The sequence below is a fragment of the Myxocyprinus asiaticus genome, chromosome 25, assembly GCF_019703515.2.
Source record: "Myxocyprinus asiaticus isolate MX2 ecotype Aquarium Trade chromosome 25, UBuf_Myxa_2, whole genome shotgun sequence".
Taxonomy (NCBI): Eukaryota; Metazoa; Chordata; class Actinopteri; order Cypriniformes; family Catostomidae; genus Myxocyprinus; species Myxocyprinus asiaticus.
This window is the reverse complement of record NC_059368.1, coordinates 20,783,828-20,797,596: the sequence shown is the minus strand read 5'-3', so window position 1 is coordinate 20,797,596 and position 13,769 is coordinate 20,783,828. Positions and strand designations below refer to the sequence as shown.

Genomic DNA, 13,769 nt, shown 5'->3' with positions numbered 1-13,769 from the left:
AGTCAACTTGTTAGGGTGTAAGACCAAAAACAGAGCCATTTAGACAACTATTTCATGTCACAACTATTTTTAAAATTAGGATTTAAACTATGACGTCATCTTGAATGACAAAAATTGTTCTACATGAACAGCGAAAAAATGGCCAGCTAAGTGCAGATTTTTTTTCTTCCCAACATATAACTTTAAATGTTGACTTTTTTATTTTATTTACCTGTTGTATCTAGTGGTTTCTTTTTCTTCTGGGTTTTCAAACCCTTTGGGTACACTTTAGATTTCTCCTTTCCATCCTTATCTCTCAGCTAAAAAGAGAGAGAGAAATAAAAGAATTGAGAGAAAGGGAGATTTCGTTTTTTCCTTTAAAAATGTGTAGTTTATTAGAAAAATTTACTTAAATTGTGAAGTATTCCAAATGTTACTATTTGATAGACTAGATATAATCTGTCCAATCTTTGGACAGATTGGCAAAAGATATCAGTAAATATGAAAGTTTCGACATGTGACAGTTCATTATTTTATGCTTTTATTATTATAAGTTATTTTGAACCACAAAGGACACCAATGCCATTAAATAAACTGACTGTATGTATTCATCATGGTTATAATACAAAGCCCAACTATCACATATAAATAGATTATTATTTAATAACACCCCTTCAAATAAAAGCACCTGCTTTCATTCCAGTCAATGAGATTATGTTCACACGAATGTTCTGAGCTGCTAACGTGTAATGAATCTGATATCTCACACACACACACACACACACACACAGACACACACACACACACACACACACACACACACACACACACACACACGTTGGTGCAGCTATCATTATGAGGACTCTCCATAGACATAATGATTTTTATACTGTACGATCTATAGATTCTATCCCCTAACCCTAACCCTACCCCTAAACCTAACCCTCACAAAAAACTTTCTGCATTTTTACATTTTCAATAAAACATTGTTTAGTATGTTTTTTAAGTGATTTGAATTATGGGGACACTAGAAATGTCCTCATAAGCCACATTTATAGCATAATACCCTTGTAATTACCAGTTTGTAACCTAAAAAAAAGTCCTCGTAAGCCACTTAAACCTGCCCACACACACACACACACACACACACACACACACACACACACAGTCTGTAGTGAGTTGAATGCACAGTTGTGTCCTTGGACTAGCACTGAGAATCACTCATGTCATCAATCATTCTGTTTTATAAATGGCTTCAGCCAATGACAAGGACAATGATAAAGAAAGCTTTCAACCCTTTGTTCTATAAAAGCTCCTGTTTGAAGTGCAAATTTCACATAATGCCTTTCTCCTTTGCAATTTTTTTGTTTACATTAACATTTATGTCATCAAGATGGCAAACAAATGTCACACAACATGAAAAGCAAATGTGGAAAAATTTGAACATACAAATAATCAAACAAAAAAGAGTTACAGACATGCAAATATTTATTTTCTTAGAAGTCCACTGTTGTGGACGTAACAATGAACTTTTGAATCCACTCACACTATCAGCTGCTTGACAGGCTTTAATAAGACTACACTCCTCAAACTCACATCTTTATTTTGGAGATATGTTTGTGTTTGGCTTATTCCTTTACTGGAGTGTGTGAATGGTGTTTTAAAAATAAACTATAAAATGTGGTAACCTAAAACTGTTTCCTCAAGGATCTTTTTCTAATTAATATAACCCATAAAAATTACATTTGTCAGTGTAACCTAATTTGTCAGTGTGATTTAATCAGATAACATTTTTGACTTAAATAAAACCAGTTTATTTAGATTTAATATGAATAATTTAGTCACATGGCTGTAACAGTATAAGGATGGGCAACAAGGAGGCAGGAACCGGCTGAACAGTAAACATAAACTTTAATGGTAAACAAAAAGGTCATGTGCATCTCTCTCTCGAACCGGCGTCTCCGGCCGCCCCTTTATCTCGCTTTCACGCTGATCAGCTGATTCAGCACCGGCCGTGCTCCATCACGGCCCGGCCACGCCCTCCTCTTCGCCATAATGGCAATTTTTTTTACAGTACACACTGTATCAAGTGGTAACCTTTTTTTTTTTTTTTTTACCTATTTCTACTTGATCTAACCCTTTAAGGGATAGTTCACCCAAAAATGAAAATTCTCTCATTATTTACTCAACCTCATGATATCCCATGTGTTTATGACTTTCTTTCTTTACCATAATACATTTCAAGAAAAATAGAAAAATATCTTAGCTCAGTAGGTCCTTAAAATGCAAGTGGATTGTGATTTCTCTTTTGAATCTCCAAAAACAGACAGTCAGCATAAACGTCATCGTCTTCTAAAGTGATACAATCACTTTTGTTGCGAAAAGATAAATATTTAAGTACTTTTTAACTATACTCCAACGCTTCCGGTAAGCTTCACGAGAGGGTGGAGTTCAAGCAGTCTCTCGTGTGACATATTCGAGTTGCCATGGTACAGACGTAATCTCACGTTCTTCACTCTGTTGAGACATCCAGAATAAGCACACAAATGCACAATTGTGAGTAAAGAAACAGATAAATACAGATCTAAACCAAAACCAACCAAGCTACAGTACAGCCTTCCTCCTTCTCACTTGCAAACAGCTCTGCTCTTCCAGCTGTGACAGGTTTCTCACGTGTTTCAAGTGTCAATGCGATTACATCATACGCACACCGCTCCTGACCGGAAGCGTGATTTAGAGTTTAAAAAAAAGTACTTAAATATTTGTCTTTTTCGCACCAAAAGTGTCGCTTTAGAAGACATTAATTTAACAGCTGGTGTCGTATGGATGATGTTTATGCTGACTGTCTGTGATCACCATCCACTTGATTTTTAAGACCTACTGAGCTAAGATATTTTTAACATTTTCTTCAAATGTGTTCTGGTGAAGAAAGTAAGTCGTACATACCTGGGATATCATGAAGGTGAGTAAATAATGAGAGACTTTTCATTTTGGGGTGAACTATCCCTTTAAAAATTACTTTTGATGGTACAGCTAATAGCCAGGTTGATTTAGTCATGTTAAATAATATTTTTGAGTTTGAATAAAACAGTTAAATGAAAAATTTTAATAAATTTTTTTAGTGTAGTCATTTCTTCTGTACTTAATGAAATGGTTTTTGAATCTGTACTTTCAAACATGCATTTAAACTCTGCTGTTGGATTTTGAGTGTTTGCTTTTCAAGAGATCGGCTAATCTTGAATGTTTCAGCACTTCGGCAATGAAATTGACAACCTGCTAAATTCTGCTGACCAATCGCTCCAAAGCATCAAGCCTATGATCCTGTTGTTCCGCTTTCTCTCGAACAGTTTCTATGCAACACGCGTATCACACAACATCTGCTCCACACTCCGTCCACCTGTGGACTTGCTCTTGACCAATGGCATCCAGTCGTCTAAGAGCTGCCTCCTGGAGGGCAAGCAGTTTGTCCATCATAACACTCAGTGCAATGACCCGTCCTTCAAAATGTACAAAACCAGAAGATGAAGATTTCGAGGATGGTTTATCAGAAGCAGAAAGCTGGGAAGAGGAGTAGGAAGATGGATGTTTGTTCGGTGCAAAAAGAGGAGATCTTCTGGCCCCCGTTCTTCCACCATTCATACGTTTCAGAGCGTGAAGTGGTTTGGGGTCATAAACCCGGGCAAGAGACTTCACAATATTACAGCTCATGATGAGAGGTTTAGCTTGCTTTCTTCTTGTCCTAGACAATGGCTTCTTGCTTCTCAACCTCTAGTTCATTTTTTTACCTTCTTATTCTCTCTTGTCTCCCTCTGTCTGGCATCTCTGGCTTCAAAACTGTTGCCTTATATAGGGAACAACATGTTTCCTCCTATTGGCCTGTGTGCGAGTGTTCATTCTAATGTCGTAGTTATCAGGAGGAGGGGCAGTTATATTCTGCATGATTAGAGTGTGAATTCTAGAGCCAGGTGTGAAGCTACTGAAACCAGAGTTGGTGTGGGAAAACAAGCAAGAGTGACGCATTTGAAGATCGACAGACAATTTCACTTTCAAATGTATTTTGTTGCTGTTACTACCTTTAAAAATCAGTTGACTAAAGCAGTAGATTTCCACTGACTTGCTGTCCTAGCTGATAATCATCACTTCTGTTTGTATTTTTGTGACTTTATGTGCATTACCGAACGCATGTGTACTGTAAATTGTCCCCTTCTTTCCGGGCTAGAGAACACGATGAGCCATGACAAGTGTAAATGTGTGATTGAATGAGAGCAGTTGTGTGAAGTAGAAACAAGTTGTGTGAAGTAAAATCAATTGAAAAGGAAACTGGTACAGAATAGCTGTAGAAAGACAGTCAATAGCTCAGACCTTTTCAATACAATTCAATGTTCTTGCAAAGCTGCATCTCAGCTTGAATTTGCCCTACTAGCCATGAATGGCAAAAATGCTATGCTAATGCTATGACAAACAAGGATATGATTGCACACACACACACTTCTATAGCACCATACTAATGTATTTAAAGCAGTGGTTCTCAACTGGTTTTATATCAAATGGTGACCCAAAACAATAGCTATTTTTTTCACACAAAAAAGTAACAAAATCATTTTTAAAATCAAACACGGAATTAATTCATTTTACTATGAAGTGCACAGGCCCAATGATCTATATGTAAAATAAATAACATGACATAATCTGAAAATGCAATTTTATAAATGCATAAACAGCAGAATTATGATACCTATGCTATGCATGGTTTTACAGTTAGTTGCACTTGTTAATTTGCATTTAGCATTGTTTTCCCTGCTGTGCGCAACCCTGTCAGAACAGACCGGTGATCCTTATTTGGGTTGCGACCAACCATTTGAGAACCACTCAAATAGAAAAACAAGTAGAAAAAAATTTGCTGACAGAAATGGCAATGGCAATCATTGTATGCTTGTACAATCAACTTCCATTGCAAGTGCATAACTGTCAACCCTTTCTCCTAGTCTTTGCAAACTGGTCTTTCCTTTTTTCATTCCACCACCCCTACAACACAACATATGTGAGATCCCCACACAGGCCAATTGTTCAGTGACTCTTACCTCTTGTAGACCATTTCACAACACATTTCAGTACAACTAAAAAATGTCCAACAGACATTATTTTTGGCACAACATATCCATATCCACAGGAACATCAATTTTCGGTCAGACCTTTCTACATTTCCACATTAGCACAAGTAAAGAGAATGAAATGAGACAATCCTCAAACACCATACCCAAATAGATTTAGTCCAGCTAAACACCCATTTCTCATGCTACATTTAAACAGCCTGTAAATATGAAGAAAACAGATAAGCAGAGGGGCCTGAAAACATGAGCACACAATAATCTTAATATAGCCTGGATCTTAAGGCCCTATTATGTGTGGACTCTCTATGTGATAGGCCACCTCATTAATAGCGAACCTCTGACTTCTTAGAGGCGTAATGGTTTGTTTTCTTATAGGCTGATGTATAAATAGCTAGCCTCTGAACATTCAGTAATCTCTGGAGGATTGGTAGCGCCTGTGGAATGGGAACTTGATAATGTTAAGCGAGTTTCCCCGTACTGACAACAAGAGCTTATAAAAAGGGACTAAGTGCTCACATTCCTTTGTGTGTAATTGAGTGTGTTTGTCTACGTATATGAGTGTGTGCATGTGCAATTTAATTGCGGATTATAAAAGCGTCTAGCTGCACATGGATATGTAATTGCATGGTATAATATGTTTGCCATAGTTATTTACATAATAGGAATATTTTTCATTGCATACAAAGCTGCAGTTGATAGGTAAGTTCAATTAGTGAGGATACAGGAACCAGCACTTATCCATTTGTCCACTGACACTCTAAAAGGATTGAAAGCAAAGTGATTTTTACATAAATCCATCTATAACACATGTTCAGTTTTGTCATGTTCTCTTATTATAAGCCATTTGGGCTTTTTTTTTTTTTTTTCATAAAGTCACTCATGAATTTAGGCAGTCATGTGTTGTGTTTTTTGGGCTTATTTCAAGAATACAGTCTTGTTTTTGGGCTTGCTAGAGCTTAGCCCCCATACCAAAGTGTGACAGACCACTAATAGATTTAAATCTGCACAAAAAATGGGGTTGTTTACAGAGCACAACAGTCTTGTTATGGCCAGTGGCGTACCATAAATCTTGGAAGTAAAAATCCCATTAGTTTCTTGCATTGGGGAACTGATTCTTAATGATAATTTATAATCCTTACCAGACAGACGATGAGCTCCGAGGTTGTTAATCGATGGTTTATGCTTCTGTTGAAGCCATCAGTCTATGTACTGTAACTTAATTTTTTTTTAAACTGTGTTTAATAGTGGAATTCTTGGTGAAGAACTACACTATGATCCTAAAAGGGGGAAATTCCACTAAATAGAGAATCGCACCAATCAAACTGTATAAAAAACAGCTCAGAATCGACTGTTCACTTCCAGGACGCATAGTGAATGACACAATCGATTTGATCTCACCTACACTATCAAACTACTGATATATGCAGCTGGTGGGTTGCAAAAAAAAAAAAAAAAAAATCACACAGAATACAAAAATATATTTTGGGGTTATATTCTGATGGCTGTTTTAAATAAAAACAACAACAAAAAATAAATACAGCAGTCGATGGGGCCGTCTTGTATTAAAAAATTAAAATAAAGAAAAAAATACAAAAACTGAAATAAGGTACAATGAAATACACTGAAATGAAATACGGTAGAGGCTAGTTTTGAAATGAAAATACAAACAAGGCATTAGCCTACACATATGCTTCAGCATACATCACATACATGCTTATATCATTTATAGCATTTTATGCATTTAAGTACTTGCTTAACTCAATCAAAGCATTTTATGCATTTATCACATGCTTAAATCACTCAAAGCATATTACTTATTTTTTAACCAGACTTTAAGGACTTGTATAACAGTTTAAACAATACAATTCCCATCACACATATTTTCACATTTAACACATATTACACTTATTCACTAAACTGGAAAACACTCTGGGCTATATATCATAAAATAAGATATGATTAATTCTAAATTTACATACCCAGTCCTTGCATGTGTGCCAAAATGTGGTAAAACTCCACACATGTAATCCATATGCATCCTTCAAAAATGATCCATACCAAACACTCAGTTTTAACATTCGACTCTTTTCGAATTTTGTGAAATTTTATATGTACCCAAAGAATTCTCAACCGATGAACAAAACTGGGAGCTCTCTTGCACAATGCATGTTCTCTTGTTTCTAACCATCACACATGTGCAACAGGAGGAGTGCCGGAAAGCAGGTGTCACAAAACTCGGGTTCTTAAATGGGCCACGTCCAATTTATGTCTGGAGTTAAATGTCATGAAATTTCTCCACTTGGCTACATATATGCATTTATCAGAATGTTTTTCAATAAAATCGAAATAAATTGATTTTGTATTATGATCAACAACTTCAAATCAATAGTTTTACATTTATCCTTCGCTTTTAATTCAATTACATAATTCGCAATCCTTCAAGGGATTGTAGTCTATTCCCTCATGAAAGATGTTAAGCATGCAGTCTTGTAGCTTTGTCTGTTTATCTGATTATCAAAATTTTTTTTGCTTCAAATCAAGGTTTGTAATGTTGTAATTCACCCTGGAGCTGGTTGGTTCATAGAACTCTTTTATGAAGAACTTTGTGAAATCCCTATCGAAAAAATAAACAGGAACCAAGATGGCGGCAAGTGGGCAGGCACTGTTGCACTCTAGGCTTGTTTTCGAGAGGTAAGTCACTTATTTTTGACTTGTTCTGACAGAATAGGCTGCTTGTATTTTAGAGAGATCTGGCTATACTGCTCATGCTTCATAAATGCTTTGGAAAGAGGCTGATTAATATTGCGCAAAATGGGGAAATATGAGATGACGGCCCTGAAGAGATGATCACAGATGGACAATGAGCTTGGGATTATAATGTGCAGAATATGTGCAGAATGCCAAGCAAAGGAGACACACAGAGACATTTAATTCAGCAGCTGCATACTGATTGTATAAACTGTCTGACAGCGGATGACACATCCCTTCAGTGCTGCAACATTATAACATCAGAGAATCACAACCAGTTCTCAAAAACATGTTATCATATGATATATGATATATAATACAAAATTACAGTCATTTCGTTTCCTCCTCATTAGACCCATGTTAGGTTTGATGGCCTCATAATTGTGGTTCAGTTTCTGACTGACTGTGTATACAGCAACTATCAAATAAAAACTGACAGATGCAAAATGAGATCATTAAAATATAGCATATAATTTTTGTAAATCAAAATGTCACTCTAATTGCATACTGGTGTTCAGCTCTGCAAACAGACGTAAATAAAAGTCAGTTGATGTTATGCAATTTCGGAAAAAACTATTCTTGCATGTTTATTTATTATCATATGACTTATAAACACATCATCATCTTCTTTAAAATGAAATGATATATATATATATATTTACATTGATACAATTAGATTCAGACTCTGGTTTAAGTTCAAGTTGAAAATGCACAAATTGCTGCCAGTGTTTAATACGTCTCAAAGCCAACTACAACTGCTGTTTATTGTCACGTTTGTTCATTGTTGTTAAATCTAAATTGTGTTTAATGTTACGTTTATTGTTAAATAAAAAGAAATATAATAAATATATGAATGAATACATAAATGACTAAATAAATAAATACATAAAAAAAAAAAAAAAGTTTGACAATTAGGGAACACCCACAACACTGATCTGATCCACCACAAGAGGGCAGGGACATGCATGAAACACCATGTGCTAGACATTTACTTCTGCAAATACAAAAGCTTTTGTGGGACACATCCTATAGAAACAACTAACATTACAAATAAAAAAAATAAATAAAAATAAATAAAAAAATAAAAAAATGTCATCCTTTTTTCTTTTAAGTAACTGAATGTGTGTGCAAATGCAAGCACACTGTTAGCCCTTTTCCACCAAAACTGGAATGGTTCTCGTGCCGAGCCTGTGCTCTGCTGGTTTAAGGCCAGGGCAATCTGGAGCCTATTGTAAACCCAAGGCTCAAATTTACGACCATTTTGGTCGCATATGCTCCCGAAATGTAATCTGTGCATCCTCAAAATATATTTGGGAGCATTTGTGTGAGTGCAAATAATTGTTGTGGTGCGACCTGTTTTCATTTCTCTATAAAACGTTCGCTAATTACTGCACTATGTGCCTGCTGTGAGCTGATAGTGACCGGTCCACTGTTCTATTCAGTCTTACATAACCAATTAAACTTCATCTTTACATTCTTAACTTTAATGCAGATTTTAGATTGGTTAATATTAGCCGTCAATCACTCCCTTTCACCACGCTCCGTTGTCACGTGACAGGGAGCTAACTAGCGCGTGAAATGTAAAGAGCTGAAGAGAGAAGATGAAAAGAACACTGAGAAATTTCTTTTGTAAGCTGCCTAAAGTTACAGATAATGTAACTCCTGGAGTTGCTGATGGCAATCATGTGGTGAATGTGGATCCACCAGCGGAAAAGAAGTCTTGCCATTTCTGGAGAGAGTGGCTGAAAGACTTCGAGTGGCTCCGCTATGAAAATGGCTTAATGCACTGCTTTCACTGTAAAGACTGTGGGACAGAGGTTGCCGGTAACACTGCGTTCGCCACATTTTAAGTGCGAGTGCTTGATTAAACACGGGGAGAGCGCCAAGCACAAGAAATGCCGGGACAAGTGTGTGGCAAAGAATTCAGGATCAGGTTCGATTGTTGAAGCTTTTAATCATCAGGATGCTGCCGGACGTTGCGTTCAATTGGCAGAGATGAACATGAAATTTAACACCGCCTACACCATCGCCAAAAAAGAGCTCGCCTTCACTAAATTTAAACCCATGTTGTAGCTCATGAAAATGAACACCGTTGAGATCAACATGACGTACGCAAATGACAAGTCATGTGCCAACATCATCGGTGTGATAGCAGATACCATCTGCGAGAACACCGCAGTTAAAGTATCGTCAGCTCAGTACATCATTGATGGAGACACCGACCTGTCTGTCAAGGAGTGTGTGGTAGTGTATGTCCGCATCCTGCTTGATGGTCAGCCCACAAACTAGTGATGGGAAGATCGGATCATTTTACTGACTTGAATCTTTGAGTCTCGTTCAGCAAAATGAACAAACCTTTTTTCAAGTCATTTAGTTTATTTCGTTCATTTGAGCAGAATTAAATTAATATGTTAAATTTTCAATAGCCAAATCCCCCCAACACGTCTACTTACGCAAACTTTGATTATAGTCCCAATAAGGAAATTGTATAATGCAGCCAAGGACAAATTATGAGAAACAAATGATTACCTCTGGAATCTTCTTGTCCGAGTTGTTCGTTCTTCTGTCACGTGACAAAAGAACGAACGACTCAGATCAGAAGACTTGAGAGGTGAAATAATCATTTCTATTTCCTGTGTGAGCAATGCATAGTGTATTCGGCTGTCACGTGACAAAAGAACGAATGACTCTGACCAAAAGCGTTGAAAGGTGAACTAATAATTTCTGTTTCCTGTACAGCGCTTATGCGGTTTTCACGTAACAAACGAACGAAGGTTGCGCAATGCACATGCACGGTCAACACAAAATGAACGAATCACACTCTGAGACTACTTGTCACATAAAAGGTTAATTTAAAATGAACGAATCGTTCATGAATGACCCATCACTACCACAAACATCCTCGTCGGACATGTTGAGGTGGAACACGCCAATGCTGATGGTGAGAATGTTTTTTTAAATACATAGCCTATTTAGTATTATATAAATTGTAGTTGTGTGGTCCTTAATTTTCGGTGGGTGCTCCTAAATTTTTGCTGTTGCTTCTAACTTTCTGAAGTTGGGAGCACCAGTGCTACCAAGTAAAAAAGTTCATTTCGAGCCCTGTGTAAACCGGACACACTTTTCCACTGACCTGAGAGCCGAACGGTGACATAACGGGTTACTATCTACATGGTAGTTTCACGTGACAACCTCAAACATAAACTAGCATGGCGAGTCACAGTGTGTGCGTATACAGATTTTACTCTTGTTTTTGAGGACATATTTAAACATAAGGATTAATGCAATCCATCGTTATTACATTGCTCAAAAAGATTGTCAGAGACAACATCTATGCCAGGGCTCTTCAACTACTTTCTTGCGGGGGCCAGATTATCCAGATGAAAACATGGCAGGGGCCAAATTTTTCTCTGTATTTATCTTAGCTAACACTTTCATCGCAAATAATGTTACTTTAAAAAAAACACCCTTAATACTGTGAATTTATTCATATTAAAATAGTCACAGGGTATACTGTATTTTGAACAAACATCCCAGTGGTCTTACATAAGTACACACACACAGAGAGAGAATAAACATTTTTATAAAATATATGTAATAAAATATATACATATACATTCATACATACATACATACATACATATATATATACACATACATACACATATAATAAACACAAAACTCTAAAACTATGCCTCTCTCTCCACAGTCCCACTCCGAGAGCCCCCCAAAAACATTAAATATCTACCCCATTTCCCATTAAAAGAATCCCATATCCCCAGCCTTCTACATGTTACCTCTTCGAAGGCTGCCACCCTTCCCATCTCCTCACACCACTCCCGAATCGAGGGTGCTCCCGCTGACTTCCAACCCCTTAAAACAATCTGCCTGCCTATCATCGCACTGGTGAGGTGTGTATTGGTGTATTGTCACCTACGTCGATGACCACCCCATCACCCAAAACACAAAGTCTGGGGCAAAACGAAATCCGAATGCCCAACACGTCACACACAAAACTCTGTACATTCAACCAAAATTCCTGAATCTCTGCGCACCACCAAAAAACATGGGCCATGTCTCTATCCTCCGATTGGCAATGCCAGCAGGTGGGTGTGTCTTTAAGACCAAGCCTATACAGTCTAGAGGGGGTCCAATAGGATCTATGTAGAATCTTGAATTGTATAAGTTGCACCCATGCATCTCTAGTTACAGACTTGATGTTTTTTAGAATCCCAGCCCACACTCCCTCCTCCAATACCAAATTAAAATCTTTCTCCCATAATCTCTTGATAGAGGTTAAAGCTCCATCCCCCAGACTCTTAACTAGCAGGGAGTAATACACTGATGTCTCATGACCTTTTCCAAAAGCAATAATCACCACTCCCAGTGTGTCTGCCGCATTAGGGGGGTGTATGCTACTCCCAAAAATAGTACAGAGCAGGTGGCGCAACTGTAAATACCTAAAAACTGGGATCCCAAAAGGTTGAGCCAAATTACCAAAGGATCTCAACACTCCACTCTCATATAGGTCACCGAGTGTAGTAACCCCCCTCACAATCCACTCTGACCAGCAGAAGGGGACTTATCAATACATAATTTTGGGTTCAGCCATATGCTCGACGCAGCATTCAAATAAATGTCTGAATTAAACACTCTGGACACCTTTGTCCATACCGAGAGCAAATGCGAGATAACGGGGTGTAACTTAGCTTCTCCGGTTAGTTTAATAGAAAGGGTTTGCAATGGCAAAATAGGGGCAAGGACTTTATGTTCAATAGAAAACCAGGAATGGGCTCTTTCAGGTGGAAGCGACCAATGAGCCAAATGCCAGAGACTGAACACATAATAATAAAACAAAATATTGCGTAGGCCTAGCCCACCTTTGTCAATCGGCCTATGTAATTTGTTGAAATGTAGTCTGGGACGTTTACCATTCCAAATGAAGGACTTTGCTATACTATCAAATTGCTTGAAATAAGAGAGGGGGACATCTATAGGGAGTGACTGTAGCAGGTAGTTGAATTTTGGAATACAGTTCATTTTAATAACATTAACCTTCCCAATCATCGATAAATGTAATGAAGCCCACCTGTCCCATCGCCCATCGCTTTTTATTAAAGGGTCAAAATTAACACTAACTAAATCAGACAAATTTGCTGGGAATAAAATACCCAAATACTTAATGCCCTGTTTGGGCCACTGGAAGACGCCCGGCTGGAAGGCCGTTACTGGACAGTACGCTGTCAGAGCCAAAGCTTCGATTTAGACCAATTGACTTTGTATCCTGAGAACTTGGAAAAAGATTTAATAATTCTGTGGAGGCAAGGCATCGATCTAGTAGGGTCAGAGACAAATAATAAAATATAATCTGTGTAAAGCAGAAGCTTATGCGTCACACCTCTGGCCATCACCCCTTATCGCAGCTGCTAATGGATCCAGGGCAAGACAGAACAATAATGGGGAAAGAGGGCAACCCTGCCGAGTGCCCCTATTCAGAGTAAAATAATCTGAAATTAATCCATTTGTTTGTACTGCTCTACAGGGTTTTTATAAAGTAACTTAATCCAACCAATAAATATACTCCCGAGCCCATACATTTCCAAAATCTTAAAAAATAATCCCATTCTACCATATCAAATGCCCTTTTGGCGTCGAGTGAGATGGCAGCGACCGGAGACTGATCATTCGCTACTGACCACATGATATTGATGAAATGCCTAATGTTATCAGAATAGCTGCATCCTCGAATAAACCCCACCTGATCTATATGTATAAGAGATGTCATAACTTTACTTAATCGGTCAGCTAAAATTTTTGACAAAATTGTTTACATCTAGCTGGATCAGGGAAATTGGATGGTAACTTTTACACTCGCTTGGATTTTTGTCTTTTTTAAGAATCAGACACTTTTGGACATTGGCTCAGCGATCT

At 37.6% G+C, this 13,769-nt stretch overlaps 1 protein-coding gene across 2 annotated transcripts in view; it reads right to left on the bottom strand.

Annotated features, from left to right (window-relative positions):
- mylk4b (myosin light chain kinase family, member 4b) overlaps positions 1-13,769 on the bottom strand; it is a 66,895-nt gene that overhangs the window by 13,235 nt on the left and 39,891 nt on the right. For both annotated transcript variants that reach the window (XM_051655106.1, XM_051655105.1), the window contains one exon: positions 212-299. In XM_051655106.1, coding sequence (XP_051511066.1) covers positions 212-299 — 88 coding nt within the window. The remainder of the gene's footprint in view (positions 1-211; positions 300-13,769) is intronic.